Raw genomic sequence first — 26442 nt, 5'->3', positions numbered from 1 at the left:
GACAACCACGATGGCTAAAAGGAAAGCAGTCAAACTGGAATAAATACAATCGTTATTCCACAAATGCTGTTTTTACTGCCGTACTAGTGGTAGCAGAAGTAATAACAATCGTGAATATAATGTTAAACATGAACATAGATGTGGATAATGACAGATAGAGGTCATTTCAACAGGCTGTATTGACTATAAACAAAGGCAAAAACAAACCATTAATGCTGTGCCTTTTTTGGTTTGAATTTATTGGTAGATAAAGATAGACATAGACATTTTAACGTTTCAAACTAAACAGTTCAAAGCTGGGCTGGATTTATATTTTTTGTTTCATTTTATCATAACAATGACAAAGGGGGACTTCATTTTTCAAAATCAGAATGATGCGGTATGATATAAACAGAATTTCTTTTGAGAAGAAATTCTGCTCTGATGTACAAACATCAGTGCTGTAAAAATGATGGCTAGATACTTGAACCAAAATGCAACTGTCAGTAAAACATCAACACTTCACAGCTGTACATAAGTTGCTGAGCACCTCTCCAGACCTTGTGTCCTGTAACAGAAAAATAAGTCAACAATCGCCCTCGCAAAACGCTGAGTATTAAAATCCTGGTAAACATCGTGTTTGTGCCTCTGCTAAGCTGTACTTACGCTTCTGTTTTGAACGTCTCATGGGATATCCGATCTTCATTTACACCATCAGGACATTCATTGATGTCTTTTATGCCCATCATTGTCAAAGCTGTGCGGATGAATGGTTCTGCATTATTATTATTACAATAACATTTTGCTATATACAGAATGAATGAATTTGCTACATAATTTTGAGGCATGTGAAGAGAAACAATAAGGGGAGGCCGTTCATACTCGTCACAGGAAGGCCCCAGACTAGATTTGAACCCAGTATCTTCAGGTATCTTGAGACAACAGTGCTTTATTGTTTATTCCTTCATTTTCTGTCTCATTCAGCTCTATCCCATATATTTAAGATGTCTCTTCCTGTCCCGGTAGTTCAGCACTCACCTTGTTTGTACTGGGCAAAAGTGATGTATTGTTTATTATCAGGGTCCATAATCCTAAAGACTACATCCAGGTTAGAGTCATCGAACAGATTTGGCCCCCTCACACCACTCTGTTGAGACAGCTTCAGCTGCTCCAGTTTTTCAATAAGAAACTCTCGGGGTTTCTCTGAAAAAAATACACACAAAAACAACTTAAAACAAACCAATCATGGTGGAAATATGGTGATGATTAATTAAAAGTAAAATGTTAGTCGTCTCAAGAAAAGTTGGATGCATGAAAACTTAATCCAGCACACAACCAGTTGCCTAAGGTACATGTAAGTTCTGGGTAAACAAAAAGGTCTTTCAGTCTTTTTCGATAGTTTCCCATATGAGCTAGCTTTCCGGCTTTTGCAATACTTTTTTGTTTTTAGCACAACCGGATGCAGTGTCTGTATAAGAAAAGACCAAAATAAGCTCTAACCGGGTCTGTAAAAGAAGAGCATGCTAGTCAGGTTGTCCATAAGCTCGATGAGTTTGTGTTTCTCCAGATAAACAGCGGCGTCTTCCTCCCTCCGCGTCGCCATCTTTTCCTCTTTTGTTTGAACCTGTTGCTATGATACGCAGGTCGGGGTCAGGGCTGTGTTCAGGATGTTTTCACTGGGTTGGCACACTGGAACCATGACCAGGGAAGAAATAATCTGTCTGTAAACGATCTAATCTACAGTTTAAAAATGTACGGCATGGAGTACAAAATACTACATCTGCATCCATAGGGTGACCATATTTTGACTTCCAAAAAAGATGACACTTGGCCCAGTCATGAAGAACTTTAATAATAATGTTTGTTTAAAGAAAATTTTAACATATTTAAACGATGCCTTCTCTGTGCGGGTAATGAATGGTGAAATAAAAAATGTCATATAGGCTTTTACAAGTCAACAAGCATTAAAATGGAGGACAGTTGGTCACCCTATGCATCCATATAGTGGAGCAGAGGCAGAACTTAGCACAACACAGAAATACGTAAATAAAGTATGAAGTACTGTTTTCAGTAAAGTACTTGGGTAAACGTACTAAGTTACATTCCTTCGGTCTTAGCCATATTCTTATCCAACAGTGCTGAGTGATGCAAGTACTGGTGACCATGCTTTTGTTGTGACCACTAGGTTTTTACCATTTTGTAAAGTACTTTTGGTAAATGGTAAATGGCCTGTATTTATATAGCGCTTTTACTAGTCCCTAAGGACCCCAAAGTGCTTTACATATCCAGTCATTCACCCATTCACGCACACATTCACACACTGGTGATGGCAAGCTACGTTGTAGCCACAGCCACCCTGGGGCGCACTGACAGAGGCGGGGCAAATAAACCTTATTTGCTTATTTACTGGTCAGAAGAAGAGCAGGGCAATATTTGATGGGAAGCCAGTGCTATCATAAAACTATCATCAGGCCTGTTTTATGTTTGTCACCTTTGATGTTTGTTGGTGTGTTTGTTGCTTGTTTGTGTCTCGTTGGATTTTTTGCTGATTGTTAAGCACTTTGATCAACCCTATTGTTTTAAAATGTGCTATATAAATAAATAATATAAATAAATAAACCTTAAATATGCTGCCTGAAGCATAATCTACAATACTTGCATGGTAAAGCCATTTAAACAGCATTTGTATAACTATCAACTGAACACGATTAATAAATGTTTAAAAGGTAGGGCCAAATTAAAGTTTTTAAAAAACCTTTCTCCTCTGGAAATTATAACACCATCTTGGCTTATGTGTAACCCTCTCAGTTATAATGTCACTTTGTATTGATAGACGGGAGCTCCGTCAAACAATCAGTGTTGGGGTCTTATTACTTTACTCATGTACTCCTCATAAAAAGTAACTAGATACTCTACTTTTACATTTGTCTGTAACACTTATCACTTGAAAGGCATTATTTCCATTGTTATTTAACCCTAATTTAAACCTTACACCTGCCAAAATATCATCATCATCATCATTTATTTATATAGCACTTTAAAAACACACCTGCTAGACCAAAGTGCTGTACAATACTAATATGCACATTGTAATAAAAAAATAAAATAAATAAAAAATAAAAGAATAAAAATAAAAAAATCAGTTACCCACAGAGTTAAAAGCCAAGGAATAAAAATAGGTTTTTAATAAAGACTTAAAAACTGGCACTGATGTAGCCTGTCTAATATGGAGAGGAAGGTTATTCCAAAGCATCGGCGCTGCAACAGAGAACGCTCTGTCTCCTCTAAGTTTCCGCCGTGACTTTGGGACAGAAAGCAACAAGTCAGCCAAATAAACAGGTGCCAGACCATTTAGAGATTTAAAAACCAATAAAAGGACTTTAAAACAGATCCTAAATTCAATTGGAAGCCAGTGTAGAGAGGCCAATATCGGAGTGATGTGATCAAATTTTCTTCTGCCAGTTAAAAATCGTGCCACAGCATTTTGCACTAATTGCAAGCGTGACAAAGTGCCCTGCCCAACCCCTATTAAAAGAGAATTACAATAATCTAAACGTGAGGTAATAAAGGCATGAATAACACTTTCCAAGTCACGCTTGGCACATTATTCTTCTTCGGTTTGTCCCATTAGAAGAAAACATCAAATACAGAAAATATTTATGTCCAGACATCCCACATATGACATAGTGGGGCTAGTGCTATCTGCTTCTTTCAGTGTCTGTCACACAGAGGATGTAGATCCACATCAGCGGGTATCTTCTTCAGATTTAACGTTCTTTAAGGCTTCTTCTCTGACTTTGTAGCCTTGCAGCTCTGTTCGAAGCTCACCAGGCTTTGGTGGGACATCTGGTATACTCTGAAAAAGAACAGCAAGCACCGTTTAACTCAGCCTGACAGGTGAAAGCTCGTTGGTTGGATGCATCTGTGAATAAACTGCTCACAAACTTCTACCAGAATCTCCCTGCAAAATATGTCAGCTCTAACCAAAGAATCCGACATCAACATACTTCCAGCTGAAAAACAGTGACAGCAGCTCGAGGTGTCTGGGTTGTTGACACCAGGCAGTGATGCCATTTTTGATGTGATGCTCAGCAGAATGGCTGAGTTAATGGATTTTGAGTGACCACCACAACAGATAGTCAAGGCAAACTAGTGGAAACACGACCACAGTGCGGCATCACCATAGCACAGGTAAACATCAGCTACACAAAACCATATTCCACTACATCACTGGTGTCAAACTCATTTTGGTTTGTGGACCGCATAAAAGACGAATACGATCTTATGTGGGCTGGACCACTAAAACTAGATTACTGCCAAATTGTTCCACTTCATTTTGAACATGTTTAAATACATTTAAAAAATATTCACATTTAATAAACCACTGTAGATGAACATACTGAGATGTATTTAAAAATAAGTGCTATTTCAACATTATCTTTTTTCCCACATTAAGGCAACATCAATCCAAAGAAAGGCTGCAGTCTGGAATCAAAGGAAACAATAAAGATGTACTTCCATATGTATGGTGGGCCAATAATAATGTCTTTGTCAGTAAGGAGGCTGTAAAACTGGCCATAACACTGCTCTACAAAAAATATTTTTTGTTTGCTACTTAAAACTTCAGAACGTCAGCCCTGTATCGATCCGATATAAGCTTACTGATCAGATTTCAGAGACACACGTCACTGACATTCTGAAACTTTTCAATATCAGTGTAATATAATAACAAAATGTCTGGAATTTAAAGAATGTCCCACCCCAATTGTTTTAAAGATGATTTCTGTTCATTTTTTTTTAAATTTCCAAATAAAAAGAAGTCGTGTGCTCCAAAAAGGTTTGAGGAACTTGCTTATACGCTTGAACTGCACACTCGTCTCTCTCTGCAAAGAACAAGCAGTTTATGCTCAGATTAAATTTTCACTGCTATTGGTTTTCCTTTAGTTTGATATTTCTACAAAATCGTTTCCCCTGTTCATTGCTGACATCATCAAGATTTCCAGATAAAAAGGAGAGATGAGAATGTAAAAAACTCTGGACATCCTGCACAAATGCTCCCCATGCTGCTTATTCATTTTCTTTTTGAACTCATCGTCATGCACCAGTTCAGAGATTTCAGGACCAAAGAAAACAACTCCCTGAATTTTGGATTCACTTTTCTGGTGACCAGAAAACCTAAATCGTGACGTCCTTGATGAAGATCTCTGCATGGGATAGACTGAAGTCTTTCTTCGACATTCCCATACTAGACAGTATATACAATTCTGGGTCGATTTGGCAAATAGAAGCTGCCAGTTTGGGCCTTTGTTTACTTTTGTTGATAACTAGGCTTAATTTTGTCCCTCACCAGGTCAGGCAGGTAGTATTGATGGACTGCCTGTGCTCCTGCAAACATGGCCAAAACACTGGCTCCTAACATCCGGATGTACCGAGCCCAAGACACCCCAGCTGGCATCTTCACAGACTGATGTGACTCAACCTGGAGGAAAAGATAGTGACCAGGTTTAAAACACAGGTCAAAAACAGCACACAGTATAAGAAGAGATAGAAATTAATATAGATAAAAAATACATTTTCAGCTCTCCTTTTCAATTTGGTGCTAAAAATATAAGCCACCCCTTTTCTTCTTAAATAAAACTATAGCTGTCTTCTAAAATTAGCACCACTGCCATTTAGTTGAACATGTGACTAGTTAAAAAACTCAATACAACACCGGGACGCTGTGCATGCAGCGTTGTCAAAGCACTACCATGTAGCTAAAGTATCCCTTTTCATATTACACATGTACAGCAGCCTGCACATATTGTACACATGCTCTGTAATTCACACATTCACAGCAGCCATCCATTCACAGGATGCGACTGATTAGCCATAAAACACGCTGTTTAAAGATCCAAACACGGAGACTGTTAACACAGAACCACACTTTAAAACTATACCTTACTTGTTCCCGTCACAAATAAGTAAATGTTCACAGCCTAAAGCTCATTCTTACTAGCTTAAAGTCAAGCGTCTGTCATTGAGGACCAGAAGCAGGTCGTGACGTTTAGCTAACTACTGGAAATTCTTTGATAGAGAGTCCTCACTCAGTCGTTTTTTATGGACTCTTATTTCCTCCCAATTGTACGATGAATCCGCCTCTGTTTTTATGGGGAAGTAATGAACTTTCCGTAAATAAACCATCTTTGGTTGCAGTACTCTTCTACAGCATAAATTCGTATTGATACACGGAGATAAGTGCCGTCTGTCGCCGCTTAGCGGTAGCTTCCGTTATCTCGCAAAGTTTTAGTACAAGGCTCTATAATCAGTGTTATATGTCAGATTTCACGAATACAGTTCTAAACGATCTGCAATGTTCTTCCTATTTTTCTATCGATATATGACGTCACCGATGCGTTTGAAATATTCGTCGAAATCCGATCCCTGCAGTACCCACAGTGACCACAAGGCGGCGGTAAGCATTTCAGGCAACCGGATCAAATCGAAATGTTGAGCGTTTAAATGGTCTTTGTTTTGGGAAGACTCCCAGTCCCTATTTCCTTATTTGAAAGCTAAAGAAATGTATGACAGGTATGTTACTTTACCCATTTACATTTATGTTTGTTAATATTAAATTGCGTTTTTTTTAAACAACTGTAGAACTTCGAAATCTCGTCAGTTTGCTGTTAGCTAAACCTTCCTTTAGCATCAGCCTTTGTGCCAACAAGCTACTGTGTGCGCTTTACCGCTTACATTTCTAATGTTGATCCATGAGTTTGGCAGCAGAATAAATGTTAATGTATTCAAATAAGTCAACAGTTAAGATGGAGGAAAACCAGTTTACTTCACTGACGGTTCCCTCGGATTATTTTCAGCAGTGGTGAGTTGGTGTTGGAGGTGGCAGGAGGTCTGGGGAAACTTGTCATGTTATCTCCTCGACTCGTTTTCATTTTCATGCATGATGGAGGAAAATAAATGTCATCTGACACTCGACATCATAGCCTACACATTTGTATACTTTATATTTAGGATTGTAGCAACTGATAAGTGTAATTGTGAAGGATAATTGACTACCGTAATCCATGATCTCTGATTAAAGGGAAGTAAGGGTAATTATGTAGGAATAATATGAAACAGAAATACTCTGGGTTTAAATTTAGGCATGGAAAAGAAAAACAATACTTTTACAATTTGAATATCTTGATATATTCTGTTATGTTTGTCTGACTAATTTAAAATAATTTTTTTTCATACATTTTTAACATGCCAGTGCATTATCCAGCATTTATTACACCTTTGTTTGCTACAGGCCTTTTTTAACTGCACTTGTAAACTTTGTCACTTGTAGAGAGTCACATCAGTTCACGCAAGGTTAAAATGAACATATTTGGCCTCTGTTTGTCTTTGTATCGTCATATTCTGCAAAAGTATCTTCATTCCATTCTGGTCAACCTTGTAAATATTGTAAAAAATACACAATTAGAGGTGCAAAAGGGTTAGTTTTGTAGGTTGCATCACTGGAAATTATCAGTAAACTAGATAAAAGCAATGAACAATAATTTGGGTGCCTGTTTTACATAAAAAGCAGTAAATGAATGCAGAAAATATGATCTAGTGGATGTCAGCGCATGTGATTTTGCAAGTATTGTGTCCTGTGTTTAAGTTTTATTCACCCACTTCTCCACACACCACATTTTCCTGATGTATCTGGATCCTGTTTCATGTCTTCTTTTTTTTTCTTTTCTTTTTTTGCTTAACTTCTTCACGTCTTCGTCTCTACTAGGTACCAGTCCAGCCAGCAGTACCCTGAGGTACAGCATGTGGCACCCTATCCCAGCATGGACCATTACACCGAAGGCCCCGTGGATGAGCCTGTCATGGCCGAGCTATCTGTCCACCGGGATCCAAATTTTTATCAGGAACCTTTTTACCCGAACTACCTTCCAGCCCCAAATCATTACCCGGAGCAGGTGTCTCAGCAGAACATCAGAGAGCACCAGCAGCACCCAGATCTTGCACTCCTGCACCACCCACAGCATCAACATACACAACACATACAGCATGCACAACACACGCAGCATACACAGCAGCATGGGCCGAGTATTCAGCACCAGTCTTCAGGTCCACCTAAAGGTAATGGAAGACGCTACAGTCACAGTAGTTCTTCCCAAGAAGTTTCAAATCTGATGTATTTTAAATATGTGTGCTGCCATTTGTACAAAAACTACTCTTGCCTTCTCTTTCCCATAGAATAATTTGGAGACATTTAACTACAGTTTAAATGAATGAGCTGCATATGAACCAGACAAAAGGCATCATAAAATACAAATCAAAATTCCTCAATAGGTTGTTCAATATACGTTCTCTGAGATCCTGTCGCCTGTATTTTATTTGTCTTTTTTTATTTGTTTGTTTTTGATTCAGTAGTCAATAAATTCCTCCTCTCTTTCTTAGACGTGACACCAGTGAAGAAGAAGAGAGGTCGACCTCCGAAACAACAAGCAGAGGATGGTGAGACACGTGAGGAGGACGACGAGGTTGAGGCTGCCAAAAAAGCCAAGAGGGCTCTCAACCGCTTCAACGGCATGTCAGTGGCTGAAGTTATGGCTAAAACACTGCCAGATGTGATTACTTACAATCTCGACATTTTGATAGTGAGTTATTTTGTATTTCCAGTTTTGTTCTCTGTGTTTTTGTTGTTTGTTCTAATTGTGATTTAGGTTTGTGACATGACCAACTTGCAGTCTTTGGGTCTTTAATTATTTTGTGTCTCTCCTCAGATTGGAATTAATCCAGGCCTATTGTCAGCTTACAAAGGACATCATTACCCAAACCCAGGGAACCATTTCTGTACGTTTAAATTCGGTTTCATCACCAACTATAATAAATATGAGCCAGTGTTCATTTTCAGTTCTACCCTGTTTGTCCCACTCTAGGTGCATTGTCACAATTGTTTTATAGCTAAGATTTGTTCTAAGAGACCTTAAAGGCCAAGATGCCATTATGATGATGAAATGCAGCTGAATGTTGTAACTTGTTAGGTTTGAATGCAGGCAACAGAATACATCAAATTTTAAAGAGCTTTTCAAAAGTGAAACTTGATGTTTAAAGAGTCAGCAAAACATTTATGCAACACTATTTCTGATTTATCCCCCATACAGTGTTAGGATTTGCTAGGTAGGTTTTCAGAATAAGAGAGTTTGCAGAAGTCCTTGAAGTTTTTAGATGTATCCCCAAAAGTTGATTCTGGATGTTCATCTGGACGTAGCGTTTTCAGTGGGAGAAATGTTTCATCACTCACCCATCCTTCTTCAGTATCAGCTGACTGCAGGTTTCCCCAATCTTGTAAACAGTACATTTGCATAATGACTGAGACTAGCACCACTGAATGAACAATGGGCAGGGAGGTCAGTTCCTTCATCATAATTATGCAAATTCTCATGACCACTGATCAACAACCACTGATCAAAGCTCAGTGATCAAAGATCACTGATCAATGGCCATGAGTACCATTCACAGAGAGTTGGGGAATGGCTGCAATCACAGAATTGTAAGATGGCAAAAGATGTACTCTTAGGCCCCCTCCTCGATTCAGAGATGGTCTTTCCCTTTTCATGTAAATGGCCTCCTGACTCCCTGCTCAAACCAGCGTTCCTCCCTGTCCAGGATGTGTACATCCTCATCATTGAAAGAGTGTCCACTGGCCTGTAGGTGAAAATAGACTGCAGAGTCCTGGCCTGACGAGGTAGCTCTTCTGTGTTGTGCCATCCGCTTCGCCAGAGGTTGTTTGGTTTCCCCGATGTATAAATCCTGGCAATCCTCCTGGCACTTAACAGCGTACACTATATTACTCTGTTTGTGTCGGGGGACCCGGTCCTTGGGGTGGACCAATTTTTGGCGCGGCGTGTTTTGGGGTTTAAAAGCCACAGAGATGCGGTGTTTAGAAAAAATGCATCTCAGCTGTTCTGATACTCCTGACACATATGGGATCACTACAGGTTTTCGCTTAGTCAGCGGTTGTCCTTCTCTCCTGGACTGGCTGGAGCGTTCTTTAGGTGCCTTCTCAGCTTTGACAAAAGTCCAGCTGGGATAACCACATTTACATAGGGCCTTCTTGATGTGATGTTCTTTTGCTTCCCTGCTTCCCATCATGGTTGATGTGATGTTCTTCTGCTTCCCCGGCCACTGTGTCTGTGGGGATGGTGTTCGCTCTATGTTGCAGTGTCTGGATGACACCCAGTTTATGCTACAGTGGATGATGAGAGTCAAACCTTAAATACTGATCCATGTGCATAGGTTTACGGTACACATCAGCTTTTAGATGTCCCCCATTACTGATGGAAATAAAATAGAATAGAATTCAACTTTATTGTCATTGCACACATCACAAGTACAAGGCAACGAAATGCAATCTTACAGTCTATCTCATACGCTAAGAAGGCTAACCTGCCACTTTTCATATCCTCCCTGGTGAATTTGATGTGTTGGTCCACCGAGTTAATGTGATCCGTGAAATGTGGTACATCCTGAGATTTGATTTTCACCCAGGTGTCATCCACATACTTGAACCCCTCTTTTCCACTTCTTCCATGTACAAATTGGCCACGATGGGTGAAACTGGGGAACCCATGGCACACCCATGTTTCTGCCTGTAGTACTGACCCTTGTATGTGAAATAGGTGGAATTAAGACAGAGTTTTAAAGCAAACACACTTGGTCGATGCTGGGAGTGGTCCTGTTGCTGAGGTTGGGGTCATCCTGTAATCTCTTACGGACTACCTCCAACGCTTCCGTGGCTGGGATGCACTTTCTCCTACTGAAAACGCTACGTCCAGATGAACAGAATCAACTTTTGGGGATTTACTTACGTGGATGATTGAGCATGGATCAAGGCATGTTTAGATGTAGTTACTTAGAAATATTAGCTATAAAATTTGCTGTTGCTTATTTCAACTTTAGGACGTAAAATATCAGCATGGTACATTTCTTTCAAATAAATATATTTTACTCTGGAACCGGAACCGCATCCCACATGAAGTAGATCCATGCTTGTTCTGCAAGCTTATTGCCTTACAAAGTAGTGTTGATCAGCTATGATTGTGTTATGGTATAAAAAACAAACAAACAAAAAAAAGTAGCAATGTCTGCTGATAACAGTCCTGTAAATTTAGACCTTCTACAACTGGAAAACATGATTAATCAGGAGGAAAAAAGTTGGTTTGAGTCCAGTGTTGTGCTTGACGGCCACTTGGTTGATTTTACACTCAACTCCTCTTTTCTGTCCAGGGAAATGTCTGTTTCTGTCGGGTCTAACTGACCAGCAACTTAACTACATGCATGACCAGAGCCTGCCAGAGAAATACAGCATCGGCTTCACCAACATGGTAGAAAGGACCACACCTGGCAGCAAAGATCTCTCCAGGTAAAGTTACCTAAAGGGAATCAGAGTTGGTGCAACAGCTGACTACAACTGAATGCAAAACAGACAGTTTGTAACTTAAAATAAGACTTGTCCTCTTTTTTTTGGTCCTAGTAAAGAGATCCGTGAAGGAGGCCGACAGTTACTTGAGAAGCTACAAAAATACAAGCCATTAATAGCAGCGTTTAATGGAAAAGGTAAAATGATGCGAACAATTGTATTTTTTCCATTTTTGTTGAAGTGTTTTGATACTAGCACTATCAATTAACCTGATATCACCTGATTAAGTTTATTTTTTGAAGGTATTTTTGTGTAAATTTTACAGGTATTTATGAAACCTTCTGCAAAGAAACCTTTGGTGTGAAGGCCAAGAACCTTGAGTTCGGACTACAGCCGTACAAAATTCCCGAAACTGAAACGGTAGGTGGAAACAGGAAATGAGTTCAATGTAAATCTGCTCAGCTATGCAAACAACAGTCTTAGTAGCATTTGATGTTCTTTTCAGGTGTGCTACTTGATGCCGTCATCAAGCCCCCGCTGTGCTCAGTTTCCCCGTGCACAAGATAAGGTACATTTTTACATCAAGCTGAAGGAACTGAGAGACCAGATGAAAGGCCTGGCACCGAGCCGTGAGGTGGTAGAGACAGAGTACTCTTTCGACCTGCAGCTAGCTAAAGGTAAATATCACAGCTGCACAGTACAGCTGAAACATGAGGCATTAGATTGCTATTCCGTCTTTATCTCAGTCAAATTCAGAAAGGGACCTGCTTAAAAAGATGCGCATCTTTTCAATTTTCACAGATTTATTTGTTTTAAATAAATCATTAACTCGCTGCTGATGTTTTTGTTCTGCAGAGGATGCTAAAAGGATTGCAATCAAAGAGGAGCAGCTGGATCCAGAGTATGAAAGCTGTAGTGCGCTGCATGAAGAAACCAGGCACAGCAACAACTCCTCGAACTAAAAGAGATTCAGGGGAGGAGAAAAAACAAGCCTGTCTACTGGAGCACTCAGGTAGTGTAGTTATCATGTAGTCAGAAGTTGATGAAATGGGACAACTAAACAACTTTTATATAAAAATCTAAGGAGATTTTTATGTACTTTTTCTGGCACTTCCTTTCAGAAAAAGAGAAAAAAAATCTAAGTGTGAATTTTAGTAAAATAAAGGTTGGCACAGTAGCATTAGTGAACTTTTGTTTGTTTCTTTTACCTGAAGAGAATAATATTCATACAGTGTATTTCCCTTCACGGTTTTACTCTGGAATCGCATCCCACCTGCAGTAGCTCTGTGCTCCATCAGTGGGGTCTGCCCCACAGCTTGAGAACCACTGGATTAAACAGTTTGGAGCAAATGACATAAAACACATGAAACTTGACAACTTGAAATTATTTGTGTGTTTATTCACTCAAAAGTAGCTTATGTGTCCATCCATCGTTTTTTTGTTTTTTTTTTGTCTGCTTATCCAATTTAGGGTTGGAAGGGGGCTGGAGTCTATCTCAGTCACAGCGAAAAAGGCGGGGTACACCTCGGACAGGTCGCCAGTAAATCACAGGGCTAGAGACAGACAACCTTTCATGCTCATATTCCCATCTAGGGCCAAATAAGAGTTTTCTTTTAACCTAACCCTTGTATGTGTTTGGACTGTGAAAGGAAGTTGGAGTACCATAAGAGAACCCAATGCGAGCATGGCGAAAACATGTAAACCTCACATATAAAGGCCCATTCACATTATATGCTCATAAGCTTATAATGATGTGTAACACCTCGGGACATTTGCTCAACAGATACCAAATACCAGCTGACTTAGTAGCCTCACCGAGGATGAGAAGTAACACTGTGAGAGAAGAAGACCTCTGTTCCCAAGACATCATAGTGTCATGCACAAAACAGAAAAGCCCCCACAGCACTCAGACATGTGCATGTTTTTGGTGTTATTGTTTTTTAAACACTATTTATTGAATTTTTATTAAACATGTTTCAAGTGACTTATTTTGTATTTTCATAGGCTCGTATTTTTTTCATTTATTGACTGTATACTCTGGAATTTCTAATGTGTAAGTGCAGAGTTATTAAATCTGTAAATTAACGCTGGGGTGTTTCTATTCTCTGATTGTTTGAGTTATCATGAGAAGCTATAAATGTGTTATAACCTATAAGAAAAGAAACACAGTCAAGCATTCATAAAAACTGAAGAATGTTTATTTTTGAGTTAAAATACATATTTTCAAAGCTTGATGAGAACAGGAGCATTTTGTTATTTAGAGTTTCTCTCTTGCTTATTGAAAGCCTTGAATGAAATACTTGCATCAAAATACCTGATTCATGATTTTGTGAGAATTGTGCATTTTTATTCTGCACTGGTCTTAAAAAACATTTGAGTGTGAAAATGTTTAGGCTTCTAAAGTGAATAATGATTCTCATTTTGAAAAGCGGGATAGTCACTGTTAATTTGCATATAGTCTCCTGAAAACATGCTCTTAGCAGGCTAGATTTACTGATTTTTGCACAACTTCTTGCATCCAGTATGGATTTAATAATGGAGATAATAAATAACTAATAATTAATTAATTAATTAATTAATAAATAATAATAATAATAATGATAATAATAATAATAATCAAGAAATGTAGGTCAATGCAGTCTTTAAGCCTGTAAGATGCTGCAATTGTGGTAGCTGAGCTGTTACTACTTTATTGTTACGAATCATCATTTCTAATTAATTCTGTAAAAACAACGAAACTGTCCTCTTATTTTTCTTTGTTTTGTCATAGCTGTAGTAATGTTAGTTGTAAATAAAATATTTAAATATAGAAATACTGCACCAAATTGCAAAATTAGGCACGGATGTCAACCAATAGACAGCAACCTCACGGAGTTTAAACCGAGCAGCTCATACCAATCCGAAAATAGGGGCGTGTCGTTTTAATTTCTAACGATTTATACAGTCAAATTTGCATTAAAAACACTATTCTCCGATATGCTTATAAAAATAACATGTAGAAAATATTTCATGGCGCAGAAATATTCAATAGGGCTATTTTTCCCCTATTACAATAACCGACAGTTTTCCTAGTCACCCCTACATCTTAACCTTAAGATGTTCCGGTGTCAAAGTTGAGTAGCAGGATTGTCATGTCTTTGTTGCATCTGTTCCACCTCAAATGTTATGAATAGAAGTGTGTGAATATATGGAAAAAAAAATAACCATTTTACCGTAAAAGAAGTGCTTCATCCGTGCCCTCAACAGGTATGTTTTACGTGTATTGATATTAAGAAATTGTTTACAATTTCTTGGGGAGAAGTCTTAGTGGAAGCGAAGCCATTCATCCATGCTAAGTTAACTACCCGGCTAGCTGTTGGCTAACATTAGCTGTACTTGTGGCACGTCTACTGAATAGCATTACATCTTAACATTTATATTACCACAAATAGACATCATTATCTGAATTGATAGCCACAAACGCGAACTTTTACCTCATTGCATCGTATTCTAAACCTGTTTTAAAACAGGAAATGTATAACCGTTTTAATTCATGTTAGCTTGTTAGTTAGCATAGCCATGGAAGAAAAGGGTAAACATTTTAGCAGGTGTACACTGTATGCTCTATTTAAAATATCCACTGTTATAAATACTAAATCTATTCGGCTATTAGTAATTGGACTTTACTTTAATGTGTCACGGCCATTTAAGTTATCTTTTGTTGGTGTTTGTGTTTTGGTTTATGTTTTGTACATCTCCACAGCCTGACTAAAGTATGCTGCCACATGCGTTCAATTTCATGTACTGCCAAACTCTTATATGTTAAACCACATGTACATTACCTAGCTGTGTTTCTTCAACATCCGTATTGATTTATTTAATAAAGTCAAACCACCCAAAAGATGGAAGAAAGGCTGAATGGATCACTGCCTGTTGTATCTCCGGAGTACCTTCAACAGTGGTGAGTCTTCCTCCTCACCACAGTGTGGCCAGACTGGACCCAGATTATGTCAGCAGCCCTCTAACTGGCAAAGTGTGATGCTATGAAATGAAAGCATGTGCACATAGTTGCCTGTTTGACGTTTTGTTTTGTTTTTTCTTTGATCACAGAAAATGATCAAAGAATCTCAGCTGGGCTATGATGCCTTTCTTTCATTGTTTGGTCCAAGGAAGAAAAAATCTGGTCTTACTTTATGCTACTGTTCTTCCTATGTAGTACTTGCACCTTTTACACCAGCACAAAGCTACCTATGATTTTAGTAAATCACAGCCTTTACCCATTTGTTTTTATTTTATTTTATTTTTTGCTTCTTTATAGATACTAAGATATTTTAACTAATACCATTTAAAGATCTTTGTGTTTGGGGAAAAAATACCCCAATCATAAAAATAAAATAAAATTTCCAGTTTTTAGAACTGTCAAGCAATCCAGTCATGTAACACATGAGTAGAAACTCTGGTGTTGACAATCATTATCAGATGTGATCTCCATCTATAATTAGATGGAGATCATATCTCAAACTGTGGTAAAATACAACATCCAGGTGAACATGTTAAAATGAAAACATTAGTGTGGATTCAGCCTAACATTGGAATTATTTCTGCCAACAGTTGGGTGATCTATATATTCCCATTCTGCAATCCTTGATGGACATATATATTAAATGTTTTGTAAGGAGTATAGAGTCAGGTGCCAGTTTCTCTGCTCTACCTACTATATTTAGAAGTAATTTAATTCACAATAAACCTACTTTATAGCAGAACCACTAATGCTTTTGATGTTTTTGTTTAGTTTTAATTAGATTTAATCTGTTTGTGCTATACCAAATAGTTTATGAAGTTGCACTACTCTCAGAAATGCTTGAAATTAAACGTGGGATCTTGTAATTAGATGATTAAAATCAATGTGTTTGCTCTTTTATCACCGCTCAACTAAATACGAAAAGACCTAAACAAAAAGCACATGGTTTATGTAATCCAGCTAACATCTGTTTTAACTCCACAGTGAATCTCACACAGCCAGCTTGATTGTTGTAATAATACTTACCCATTTTTTGCTTTTGTTTTGTTTTTCTGAATTCCCTCCACCTCAGGGTTCGGTCTGCCCAGCAGTTTCAAGCTCTCCAGGCTCAATATTCAGACGTCATTCCTGAACATCAGTTTCACTATACAGAGCATCAAGTTGGAGAGCCAGCTATGGCAAACATGGTTAATCCGGAACCCATGATGGATCAGCTAGAACCTACCAACTTGACAAAACGTACTTTGATATATTTATTGCGTTAACACCTAGTTATAAGTTAGGATCAGGGTTTAAAATGGGCTGGAATGATATTCCTTCAGTTAATAGGTAATTTAGTCTGATAGGGGTCATCAAAACATTATGAGTTAAATTGCCTATCTGGGCACTAGGCGTTTATGTTTTGTTTTCTGCTCCATGATGTTCAGCAGGAACAGGTAAATTGGCTGGAGCTATACCTAAGCATGATGTGCTCAGCTTTAAAAGCTTCCTCCTTCCTACGGTCGCTCAGAGTTCCTTTTGCTCATAGACAGTGACAAGGGAAGTAAGTTTATTAACCAAAGCATGAATATTGTGTAGTCAGTAAGTCAGTTGTGTAAAGTATGCATTGATGAGTTGGAGGAAGGAGGAAGCTTTGCTAGGGCAGCTGACCGCAGCCTGTTCACAAAGAAAAATCTACTTTGGGTTATAAACTTTTTTCCCCTTGCTGCACTTTAACCTCAGTTTAGGACCTAATGTTAGTTTAATGTGACAGCCTTACCATTATATATGATGTTTTTTTTCTTTTTCATATAATGTATTTGCTGTATATTAAGGCATGATGATATATAGAAATAGTCTGCCAAAACTGCAGTTTAACACCACACAAGAGCAAATGACTTACAACAGTACTTACATCATGGTCTCTTACCTTTTTTTTTATTTTTGTTTTTTCAATTCTTGTAGCTCCAGCTAAAAAGAGAGGCAGAGCAGCTCAACCCAAGCAACCAGGGGCACCCACACCACCAAAAGTCCCGAAGGCACGAAAGCCACCAAAAGACCCAAATGCACCTAAAGCAAAACCAGGTCCAAAGCCCAAAAAGGCAGCTCAGGCTGATGGGAAACAGGAGAAGATTGATGAAACTTTCAAGAAGGTGAAGAGGAAAGTAGACCGCTTCAAGGGCATGTCAGAGGAGGAGGTCATGAAAAAGACTCTACCAGACCTACTGGACTACAACCTGGACTATGTCATTGTAAGATTTACTTTTTAGTTGGATAATTATATATCATATCTAGTTCACTGCTAGACCATAATGTGAACATAAGCTTGGCTGACATCACTGGTTTGCTTTCAGATTGGTATCAATCCAGGTCTGATGGCAGCTTTCATTGGACGATGGTTTCCAGGTCCTGGAAATCATTTCTGTAAGTTATGATACTGTAATTATTTTGAGTTGTCTTATGGTAACATAAAAATGGATCCTGGGCTTCAGAAAGGTTATTGATTTGCTGACACAGTGGTGCAGATTTTTACCTTACAGAATAAAGCATGTCCTTTCTCTGTGAAGTTTGTAAATTCTCTTCCTGTATGGAATTCTTCTGGGTACTCCAGCTTCAGTAAAATGTCAGTATTTATTAGCCTTTGTTGCTGAATCACCTGGTCACTTTTTGATTTCAGGGAAGTGTTTGTTTCTGTCTGGATTTACTGATGAGCAGCTCAACCACATGCATGACACCGTCCTACCTGTTAAGTATAAAATGGGCTTCACCAACATGGTGGCCAGGGCAACACCAGGGAGCAAAGATCTTTCAAGGTATATGACTGTAAAAGATTTCAGTTATCATATTAGAAAAAAAAATGTTTTACAGGTTTCATAAAACTTTTTCTTTCATTTCATCTCACCAGTAAAGAGTTGCGTGAAGGAGGCAAAATTCTTGTGGAGAAGCTGAAAAAATACAAGCCCCTTATTGCTGTGTTCAATGGAAAATGTAAGTCCACTTACTAACAAAGAACAATGGTGACCATGAAACGGTTTGCTTAAGTCAGTTAAGCTAATAGTAATCTTCTTTTGTCTCCAGGCATCTATGAAATGTTCTGCAGAGAACTGTTTGGTAAAAAACCACAAAAACTTGAATTTGGTTTGCAGCCACACAAGATCCCCGACTGTGACGTGGTGAGAACTCAGTTTTCAGTCAAGTTTTTAAAGGTTTCTTCAGATGTTGGTGGAAATGATACAGATACATGCTGTTCTTCAAGAATATTTTAGAAATATTTTCATCTTTTATTTGTATTTATTCAATAAATTTAATAGAGAATGTTCAAAGTGTGAAAATAATATTAAGATGCCAAAAATAAAATGTAGGATTTTTCTAGTATTTTGTTCATAAAGGCTTAAATTTGTAATTATAGGAACTGACCCAAAAGTGAATGTGCAAGTCTTTATATTTTGTGATAGAAGTGATATGATCAACATATTCATATCAAAGGAAATCAATATAGACAAGTAGAAAATTAAGAACTGTAAGAAATTTTTTTTAAAAAAGTGTGATACTTAAAAGTAACTGATACTTCATTCTGAAGACATAAGAGTTTGTTTCTTCTTTGCAGGCTTTGTTTCTGATGCCTTCATCCAGCGCTCGTTGCGCCCAATTCCCTCGTGCTCAGGACAAAGTCCACTTCTACATCAAACTGAGAGAACTCAGAGACCAGCTGAAGGGTGTCCAAAAAAGCACAGAGATCCAAGAGGTCAACTACACATTTGACCTTCAGCTGGCCAAGGGTAAGCGTGAGCAGGGGTGTGTGTGTGTGTGTGTGTGTTTGGGTTTTGTTTTGTTTTTTCTTTAAAAAAATGTGTTACTTGCCTGTCTAACCTGAATTTCACCACTAAGTACCTTTACAGCGGCTTTAATTAAAAGTTTTAATTAAAATTCAATTTTAAAAAAATCTAAAGTAAAACTACTACGCTGTTATTTACCATAGATACTTTCCCTACTTTTAATATTGTAGAAATGCCTCAAAGCCACTAAAATGAGTGAAGTCATTAATTTAATATCCTGTCCATTTTATTAATTTTTTAAAGCATTTTGTTATTTCTTCCCCTTTTATATCAACAGAGGATGCCAAGAGGCTGGCAATAAAGGAAGAACAATATGATCCTGGTTATGAAGATGCCTATGGCGGAGCATATGTCGAGAGGGGACCTGAAGGAAGCCAAGCTGAAAGCCAGAGCAACGGTCACTGCACGTTTTCATCTGCTGAAAATACAGGCAAGTCATTCAGATAGGTGAGCCTGAGGGCGAGCTCGGATGCACCCAACATTCATCTACAGTGCTCAGCACTTATGGTTTCTAGTTTCAGGTAGTTGTATTCTCCACCTGTTGAGACACTCGAGTTTGTATAATTTGCATAAATCTTTGTATAAATTTGAGTTTTTATAAGTCCGTCTGTTACTCAGATGTGAATGTAGTGTTATGTAATTGCATGGACATGTGTAATTTGTCTTAAAGTGATGGCACAATCCTGGCCAGGAGATGGAGTAACCATGAGCATTAACTTTGCTACAGACATCATTAGTTCACATCTTACATGCATAGAAAAATGCTTCTGTTTCTGTGTTCTCCACCCCCAGAAGGAGCACAGGAGGCGACTGTATCACAAACAGCTGATGGCCAGCTCCCGGACGGACAGTGGATGACCCAGTCGTTTGCAGATCAGATTCCAGACATAGGCAGCGGACCAAAAGATGGTAGCATATGAGGAAAAGGGCTTGCCTGTGCTACACACAGAGACTTGAGCAAACTTAGCTCTTACCTCTTTTTTTGTCAGGTTTTAGAATTCCTTTTTAATTAATGTCTGAGTGGAATATATAAAAAAAAAACATGTAGTGGACTTTTTAGAAAATTTGCAGAATATATTTTCTGCACCTTTTTAATTCTTTGTGATCTTGTAAACATATACAGCATGATCGTCTTCACTGCAGTCTTTTTAAATATGTGAAATCAGGGACTTGACAATAGCCTCTTTCAGACACGGTGCGTTCAACATCGATGGTGCTCTGTCCTGACATAAGTGATGGTAATGTTCCTCAGAGCTTTATTCACACATACCGTTATTCCAGAGAATTTTTTTTGGCAACCACATGAATCATTATGCTGGCCTTTGGTTTAAGGCGCTTCAGCACCAATTTTTATACTGTCTGTTTCTTAAATTGATTCGTAAATATTACTAGGTTTGGCCCAAAAGGATTGCCCTTCTGACTTTTATAACAGAGTGACCAGGGGTGCACATTGATAAGATGCTGTTAGATGAATGCAAATTAATACTTGTCTGAAAGTGGCTAATGATGTGTGACTGTCTTTTCAAAGACAGTCACACATCATTTAAACCTTTGTTTTGCCTTTTTACTGTACTGTACTGTACTGTACTGTACTGCACTGCACTGCACTGCAATGCAGTAAATGAGAACTTTCACATCTGCTGTTTAAACAGCAGATAAACTCCAGAAATTTTATTTTATAAATTGACTGATCAGTGTGAGCTTGTGTGATCCTCTGTTTGCAGGGAGGACTTGGTTAGCATTAATATGTTACATTCATGGTGCTATGAACTGATGAGATGCAAAGTGATGACTCGATGTCAGAGGTCCTGCAGAGGCATCGTCTCACCAGCCTTTAAATATGTTACGAAACATTTAATGGGTTTTATTTGATTTGATTTGATTTAGGAATTGTAGAATTATGTTATGTTTATGATTATATCGGTCACACGGAATGACTCATTTGTCCAATAAAATGTACTGATGATGCTTTTTCTATACTTTTGTTTTACCTTTGTTTCAATATCACATGGTAGCTATTCAATCTTTGCGAAGAAAAAGGCGTTCTTTTTATTTTCCTGTTGTACATTACACTTCGACTCATGGTGTTGATAAGATGTCAATAAGTTCAGCAAATGCTGAAGTTTTTTTGTTTGTTTGTTTGTTTTCCTTTGTTGGTTTCCTTTAATCAGTCTTTTTTCCACTTTGTTTATGGTTGATTACATGTCCCTTTGCTGGTGTGTTTAACATCACCTGGCCAGATACAGTTCTAGTTGAGACTGGGGGCATAAGATCCATGTTGCCATTGGTGTCCCAGCAGAGATTCATTTTAGAATCTGAGGTCATCTTTGATTTCAGAGTTTGTGTATTTATGTCTCGTCCTCTCTGATTCCTGCTGTCTGAACCAGATGACCTGCAGATGCAGTTAGTCTCTCGAGATGCGCTGAAGAATATGAAGAGGAAAAAGCTGAAAATCATCATCACACAAAGGATGAGCTTTTCATTAATGTTACCTCCTTATAATATTAGCAACAGATACAGTTTGTTGGAGTGACAAAGACATGGCATATGTAAAAGCCAAAAATGAGATTTAATAGTCCTAAGGTTAAATCAGTTTTTTGTTTTTTTTAAAGGTAAAATTGTGAATTTTTATGTACACATACCTGTTGATACTATCATTGCTAATGCTCCATTTCTGCCTGTAGAAATCTGCAGACCACAATAACAGTCTGCAAAGTGCTGTACAGCTGAATGACACCATGCTGTCACAGTAAAACACAGAAAAAAGAAAGAAATTGAAGTACTAATTGCTGTTGTTAACCCAAGTTCATTCCAAAGTCCAGTAGAGAATAGGGTATTAGTCTCGGATCAAACTGTTCACACTTTACCTTTTGGTAAATAAGATGGTCAGCTCAACAGGTAAGATGAGGAAGGTAAGTAGATACGTAAACAAATTCATTGTCAGGAAGTCCCTGTAATGCGGCCACCTGCTGCCACCATCATGACTATCCCTGCATGCCTCACATAGAACTAACACAGACACACAAAGGGTGGAAATTACATAAAATTATGTATCATGCTACCTGTGAGAGACCTAGTGTGTGGGATAAATGACATTGTTCATTTAAACCTCAATTTAATACATTTTACATAAAATGGGAAATTTAAATCACTAGTTTGAAGTCTTAAGATTACATCATATTCTGCTGCTCAGTGGACAGACCTGGCAGTCTATATAAATCCACTGAATAGATCAGAAAGACTGTTACAGCCTACCCTACCATTGTACTAAAAGCAGTGAGGATTTCGTAAGTTGAAAGTTAATATTTAATCTTTAGATTATTTATCTGGTTAACAGTTAATGTAAAGAAATAGTTCATGATTATTTGATTATGAGTTACATTAGATTCCTCTATCTTCTTACCTTGAAGAATACAGCAGTATCAAGATGGTGGATGCAAGTAATGCCCTCCTAATGTAATACTTTTTCAATTTGTTAGCATTAACATAATCAATTTAACTATCTAAATGTCATTAACTGTCAGAAGTTAATCTTTGAAAAGGCTTTCAGGACCCCTTGTTTAGGTTTGTACACCACAACTGGTGTTTTGTGAGTCAACGCACCCACCTCCACTGGGGTTTATCCAGGACCAGTGGCCATGAAAGTCGAACATAAAGATGATTGTTTTGTTTTATGTTCATTCCAAATCATTACACTCTACCTGTTCCATTTCTGTGTCCTCTTTACCATTTGAACCAGCACTCTTACAATGACAATTTTTTTTTTCAATTAAAATAAAGTCTTACAATAGCTCTTTTGAAAAACTTCTGTACATCTGATGATCAGCCTGTCTCACTTGACCTCCTTACTTTTCTTGATAGCCACTGGGAGATTCTCAATGACTCTATGGTCCAGCCACTGATGGTTTTCCTTGTGACACTTCATCATCCTCTCTTCTGCTCGACCCACTTCCTTCATCTGCTCACAGCAAGGAGATTTGGCTCCTACCACTGCACTGCTGTGAATATTTTGTGCTGTAAGCAGATCTGAGACAGTTGGTTGATAACATGTTTTGCTGTCACTTTATGGTGTAAACCAGAAAAGCTAAAGAAAATGAAGGTGGAAAAATCTCACCTTTCTCTCTCAGGAAACAAAAAGCATCCATGTAGCCATTGTGGCATATCTCAGCCAGCTTCTGTCTCACAAAAAAAAAAAGAGTTAAACATTACTTTACACTCTACTGCTTTAAAGTCATGAGCTCTGGACATGAACCCACCTCAAGTCTGGGGGGAAGGAAGGATGTACAGACTCGATATACATTCCCAGTGTTGACCTGAATGCTGACGTTTCCGTAGTGGACTTCAAAGAAATTGTAGGACCCTTCTCTGGGGCAAATGTCACTCTCGCCTGAGAACGGGGCCATAGTGATGGTGTTTCTCTGCTCGGACAACGGCATCATGTTGCTCAGTGCTCCATCCATGTAGCGCTTAGAAGAAAGAAAAGCTGATCAAAATTGATGGCAAGCTGAGATGACGAAGTAGATCTAGTGTGACAAAAACATGTCATGAACTGTCCTCATATACAAAGCATCTACAGCGTTTATAAAGTAAAGGTGGATTACTACTCTCAAATAAAGATCACACGTATGCTGTGTGCTCTGTTTGTATGCTCAATCATAATTTTCAGTGTGCTTGCCTCTTTACCTGTGTGCTCTATTCCATTTACCTTATGTAAACCTTGAATGAGTTTAAAATTAAAGTGTGAGTGGAGAAAAAATTAAAAGCTTTGGCTGTAACAAAGCCTCCAGATATTGCATCTTTTAGCCAAGAAAGCCATAGACTGTATAAGATGGCCATGCCCACCATAACATCACCGACTGATCAGTAAGGTTATGTTATGAAACTTGCTGAGACTGCTGAGATGGTTGTCTTCGCTCAACTGCAACTGGGCGTGATGAGAAAGGATTTGATATGATATATGAATGATATCCCGTTCCACTTATATGATTCCCAAATTAACCTGCCCCTGAAATCTGGCAATAAAATGCTCCTGTAGCTTTGAAGCGGTCAGATATTTTTTTCTTTCCCATTCTCTATGGTCTATGGCACAGAAATCGCTACTCATTTATTTCAATAATAAGACCAGTAAAAGCAAAGAAAGCATACAAAAAAAGTTAAGCTCAACTGACCATGCCACGGTATGAAGGTGGGATGAAACCACAGTAAACAGGGAAAAAACAGCTGCACATGAGAACCTGCAAAGGTAAAGAGGTTAGATCACTAGAACAGAGAAGCCTAAAAGATCCCAACAATTTTTCTGTAAAATCACCAATCTGATCAACCTGAATGAGCTCCTCTCTGCTGGCAAACTCGGACACCAAAACATTTTTCCCATCAGCTATTCGGGTGAGAGACACACAGAGCCTTCCAGAAGCCCGGAGGTGGGCATCTTCTGGAAGCTTTTCCAGCAGGGAGTCCCTGACTGTCCGGAGCAGGCTGAAGGTTGGGTGGAAAACTCCAAGGGTGTGTTTTCTGGCCTCCTTCGCTGTGGTTAAAATATCAGCACACAACTGTTCTGAGGGAGAAAATGCAGCAGAACCAAATGTTCAGGCTAATGTAGAGAACCAGTGACATTATGATGTATCATTGCATTATCCACATGTCTAAAAGACTTTGGAAGTTTTTTTTTTTATTGTGCAGCAGTTGTTTTCCCTACAGTCTCCTCTCTTGACCATGAATTCTGTGCGACCTATGGAATTTGCTCTCTCTGTTGTATCAGCTGTTTGTGTGTCAGTGAACTTGTGAAATACACCGCCTAGTGTCAGTTACAACACCATTTGTTTTGAGATATGCCTGAACTTCATGAATGGACAGGTACTTCAAGTGCAAATGAAAAAAAAGACAAAAATGTTATACAAAAATACAACGCTGTGCAATAAACATCAATTATTGGTATCATGAATGATACCAACAGTTACATTTTATTTATGAAATCCTCTTTAATTTCTCTTTAAGAAATAAATTGTTGAAGAGCTGGACAAACTGTAAGTTGCAGTGTACATTAAATGTGACTCACCAATGGGAATGCCAACAGTGAGAGCTGCAGCCACGAGACACCCAGAGGAAGATCCACAAATTTTAGAAGCACCATGAACCAGCTGTGGAGCCCGCTCCAGGATACAGCTCAAAGCTCCCACGTAGTAAATGCTCCTGAATCCACAGCCTGCAAAAGAGATGTTCCACTCCTCGACCCAGTTAAACATCTTATCTGGTTTCTCCACTGACTGTCAGATTGATTAAAACTCAGAACGATATCTATAATATTGTCATTTTGTCAGTCGTGTCTCAGAGTTCAGCTGGTGCATTTAGGAGCCTCCCAGGGTTGAATTGACCTGCGTTATCTGCACTACAGTCAGATGTAAACGGGGAGTGTTTTAGCTGGCTATGGTGTGGTATTGCATAACCTACTAGGCTCAAACGTTTCAAAATAGAAAACAAGCTGGAGTTGCTCACTAACTGTAATTTGGCCCGCTGTATGACATGTGATACAGTTTTCATTAGTTACACAACTCCGCACTGTGTACAAAAATATGGGAGGTACAAGTGGGAAAACGCCATGACCATTCTGACTGGTTAGTAGGTGTTTGTGAAGGGCTATAATTTATGAGATACAAAAAAACCCCAAGAAACATGTGTGTTACATCATATTAGCAAATGTTATTGTTATTGTATCTTTATTTCAGACATATACAGAAAAAACAATATATACACAAGTACACATACTTGCATTTACAAATACGAATATATATGTAAATACACACATGTATGTGCTCAGATAAAACAAAAAACAGAAAATAAATAAAATAAAACAGAGTCTAAATGACATGAAATGACAATTATTAAGTCTGAAATGGAGTAGGAAGAAGTATAACATACTTATTAATCCCTACCCCATGCTCAACATTCTATTGAATCCCACTATTCATTGTTACCCCTAATTCCCATCATCACTTACCCCACACAATAAACAAGGAGGACATGTATAAACATAGCTATAGTGACAGATATAATTTAGATACAATTTAGCATAGTTATATATACAATGGGTGATCAACTTTATCAGTTTCATATTCTTCCAAAAGCAGTTTTCGAAACATCTTTATGAACTTACTAATGCTTGAACATTGCTGTAGGTCCACAGTTTTACCCCACAAATAGTAACACAAAAGGTTTTAACCTTTGTCGGTGCTTTAAGAGTCTTCAGATTTAAT

The 26442-nt window shown here is 38.3% G+C and overlaps 5 protein-coding genes across 17 annotated transcripts; 2 read left to right on the top strand and 3 right to left on the bottom strand.

Annotated features, from left to right (window-relative positions):
* Window positions 1–209: 209 nt before the first annotated feature.
* On the bottom strand, window positions 210–1786 carry efcab10 (EF-hand calcium binding domain 10). Its single transcript, XM_025908662.1, has 4 exons — window positions 1480–1786; window positions 1018–1182; window positions 646–736; window positions 210–547 (listed from the first exon to the last, which is right to left on the bottom strand). The coding sequence occupies exons 1-4, from the start codon at window positions 1580–1582 to the stop codon at window positions 502–504; spliced, it is 405 nt and encodes a 134-aa protein (XP_025764447.1). The 5' UTR covers window positions 1583–1786; the 3' UTR covers window positions 210–501.
* A 1348-nt stretch (window positions 1787–3134) lies between these two features.
* uqcc6 (ubiquinol-cytochrome c reductase complex assembly factor 6) lies at window positions 3135–6179 on the bottom strand. 4 transcript variants are annotated; one of them, XM_005459976.4, is made up of 3 exons: window positions 6066–6179; window positions 5327–5458; window positions 3135–3835 (listed from the first exon to the last, which is right to left on the bottom strand). In XM_005459976.4, the coding sequence occupies exons 2-3, from the start codon at window positions 5432–5434 to the stop codon at window positions 3725–3727; spliced, it is 219 nt and encodes a 72-aa protein (XP_005460033.1). In that variant the 5' UTR covers window positions 5435–5458; window positions 6066–6179; the 3' UTR covers window positions 3135–3724. The 4 variants fall into 4 exon arrangements, with proteins under 4 accessions (XP_005460033.1, XP_005460031.1, XP_005460032.1 ...); XM_005459974.4 differs by having other exon boundaries at window positions 5975–6099; XM_005459975.4 differs by lacking the exon at window positions 6066–6179 and adding an exon at window positions 5919–6057.
* Window positions 6180–6320: 141 nt separating this feature from the next.
* Window positions 6321–13463, top strand: LOC100698435 (G/T mismatch-specific thymine DNA glycosylase). 6 transcript variants are annotated; one of them, XR_001222901.3, is made up of 11 exons: window positions 6428–6549; window positions 6771–6838; window positions 7742–8091; window positions 8413–8612; window positions 8739–8808; window positions 11245–11380; window positions 11492–11574; window positions 11703–11797; window positions 11883–12054; window positions 12233–12389; window positions 13161–13463. XR_001222901.3 is itself a non-coding variant. In XM_005459972.4 (10 exons), the coding sequence occupies exons 2-10, from the start codon at window positions 6783–6785 to the stop codon at window positions 12337–12339; spliced, it is 1269 nt and encodes a 422-aa protein (XP_005460029.1). In that variant the 5' UTR covers window positions 6428–6549; window positions 6771–6782; the 3' UTR covers window positions 12340–13462. The 6 variants fall into 6 exon arrangements, 3 of the variants coding, with proteins under 3 accessions (XP_005460030.1, XP_003455444.1, XP_005460029.1); XR_001222900.3 differs by having other exon boundaries at window positions 12848–13462; XR_001222899.3 differs by having other exon boundaries at window positions 12657–13462.
* Window positions 13464–14464: 1001 nt separating this feature from the next.
* LOC100698171 (G/T mismatch-specific thymine DNA glycosylase) lies at window positions 14465–21031 on the top strand. 3 transcript variants are annotated; one of them, XM_025908661.1, is made up of 11 exons: window positions 14465–14623; window positions 15243–15317; window positions 16450–16616; window positions 17322–17608; window positions 17711–17780; window positions 18034–18169; window positions 18262–18344; window positions 18435–18529; window positions 18964–19135; window positions 19470–19622; window positions 19988–21031. In XM_025908661.1, exons 2-11 carry the CDS (start codon window positions 15259–15261, stop codon window positions 20110–20112), a joined length of 1347 nt encoding a protein of 448 aa, XP_025764446.1. In that variant the 5' UTR covers window positions 14465–14623; window positions 15243–15258; the 3' UTR covers window positions 20113–21031. The 3 variants fall into 3 exon arrangements, with proteins under 3 accessions (XP_025764446.1, XP_005460026.1, XP_005460027.1); XM_005459969.4 differs by having other exon boundaries at window positions 19985–21031; XM_005459970.4 differs by lacking the exon at window positions 15243–15317 and having other exon boundaries at window positions 14468–14623; window positions 19985–21031.
* LOC100697903 (patatin-like phospholipase domain-containing protein 2) lies at window positions 20890–25589 on the bottom strand. Of its 3 annotated transcripts, none has more exons than XM_005459968.3 (9): window positions 25248–25589; window positions 24514–24746; window positions 24361–24426; window positions 23449–23658; window positions 23307–23367; window positions 23042–23218; window positions 22060–22201; window positions 21835–21933; window positions 20890–21614 (listed from the first exon to the last, which is right to left on the bottom strand). In XM_005459968.3, the coding sequence occupies exons 1-9, from the start codon at window positions 25432–25434 to the stop codon at window positions 21356–21358; spliced, it is 1434 nt and encodes a 477-aa protein (XP_005460025.1). In that variant the 5' UTR covers window positions 25435–25589; the 3' UTR covers window positions 20890–21355. The 3 variants fall into 3 exon arrangements, with proteins under 3 accessions (XP_005460025.1, XP_003455442.2, XP_013119666.1); XM_003455394.4 differs by having other exon boundaries at window positions 23042–23206; XM_013264212.3 differs by lacking the exon at window positions 22060–22201 and having other exon boundaries at window positions 21402–21614.
* Between the last annotated feature and the right edge of the window lie 853 nt (window positions 25590–26442).

The sequence above is a fragment of the Oreochromis niloticus genome, linkage group LG7 (assembly GCF_001858045.2).
Source record: "Oreochromis niloticus isolate F11D_XX linkage group LG7, O_niloticus_UMD_NMBU, whole genome shotgun sequence".
In the NCBI taxonomy this organism is placed as follows: domain Eukaryota; kingdom Metazoa; phylum Chordata; class Actinopteri; order Cichliformes; family Cichlidae; genus Oreochromis; species Oreochromis niloticus.
The sequence above is the reverse complement of the archived record's forward strand: the minus strand, read 5'-3'. Positions and strand labels throughout refer to the sequence as shown.

What these genes read in the sequence shown, in the direction of transcription:
- efcab10 (XM_025908662.1), bottom strand. Translation starts at nt 1,582, where the DNA reads ATGGCGACGCGGAGGGAGGAAGACGCCGCTGTTTATCTGGAGAAACAC. An exon ending in GCTCTTCTTTTACAGACCCG is followed by an intron (nt 1,183 to 1,479) that starts GTTAGAGCTTAT and finishes TATTTTTTTCAG; the next exon opens with AGAAACCCCGAGAGTTTCTT. An exon ending in TTTTGCCCAGTACAAACAAG is followed by an intron (nt 737 to 1,017) that starts GTGAGTGCTGAA and finishes TCATCCGCACAG; the next exon opens with CTTTGACAATGATGGGCATA.
- uqcc6 (XM_005459976.4), bottom strand. Translation starts at nt 5,434, where the DNA reads ATGCCAGCTGGGGTGTCTTGGGCTCGGTACATCCGGATGTTAGGAGCC. An exon ending in AATACTACCTGCCTGACCTG is followed by an intron (nt 3,836 to 5,326) that starts GTGAGGGACAAA and finishes GTTCTTTTTCAG; the next exon opens with AGTATACCAGATGTCCCACC.
- LOC100698435 (XM_005459972.4), top strand. Translation starts at nt 6,783, where the DNA reads ATGGAGGAAAACCAGTTTACTTCACTGACGGTTCCCTCGGATTATTTT. An exon ending in AAACCCAGGGAACCATTTCT is followed by an intron (nt 8,809 to 11,244) that starts GTACGTTTAAAT and finishes TTTTCTGTCCAG; the next exon opens with GGAAATGTCTGTTTCTGTCG. An exon ending in AGCAGCGTTTAATGGAAAAG is followed by an intron (nt 11,575 to 11,702) that starts GTAAAATGATGC and finishes TAAATTTTACAG; the next exon opens with GTATTTATGAAACCTTCTGC.
- LOC100698171 (XM_005459969.4), top strand. Translation starts at nt 15,259, where the DNA reads ATGGAAGAAAGGCTGAATGGATCACTGCCTGTTGTATCTCCGGAGTAC. An exon ending in AGATCCCCGACTGTGACGTG is followed by an intron (nt 18,530 to 18,963) that starts GTGAGAACTCAG and finishes TCTTCTTTGCAG; the next exon opens with GCTTTGTTTCTGATGCCTTC. An exon ending in TGACCTTCAGCTGGCCAAGG is followed by an intron (nt 19,136 to 19,469) that starts GTAAGCGTGAGC and finishes TTATATCAACAG; the next exon opens with AGGATGCCAAGAGGCTGGCA.
- LOC100697903 (XM_005459968.3), bottom strand. Translation starts at nt 25,434, where the DNA reads ATGTTTAACTGGGTCGAGGAGTGGAACATCTCTTTTGCAGGCTGTGGA. An exon ending in CACTGTTGGCATTCCCATTG is followed by an intron (nt 24,747 to 25,247) that starts GTGAGTCACATT and finishes TTTCTCCCTCAG; the next exon opens with AACAGTTGTGTGCTGATATT. An exon ending in TCCTTCCCCCCAGACTTGAG is followed by an intron (nt 23,368 to 23,448) that starts GTGGGTTCATGT and finishes TTTGTGAGACAG; the next exon opens with AAGCTGGCTGAGATATGCCA.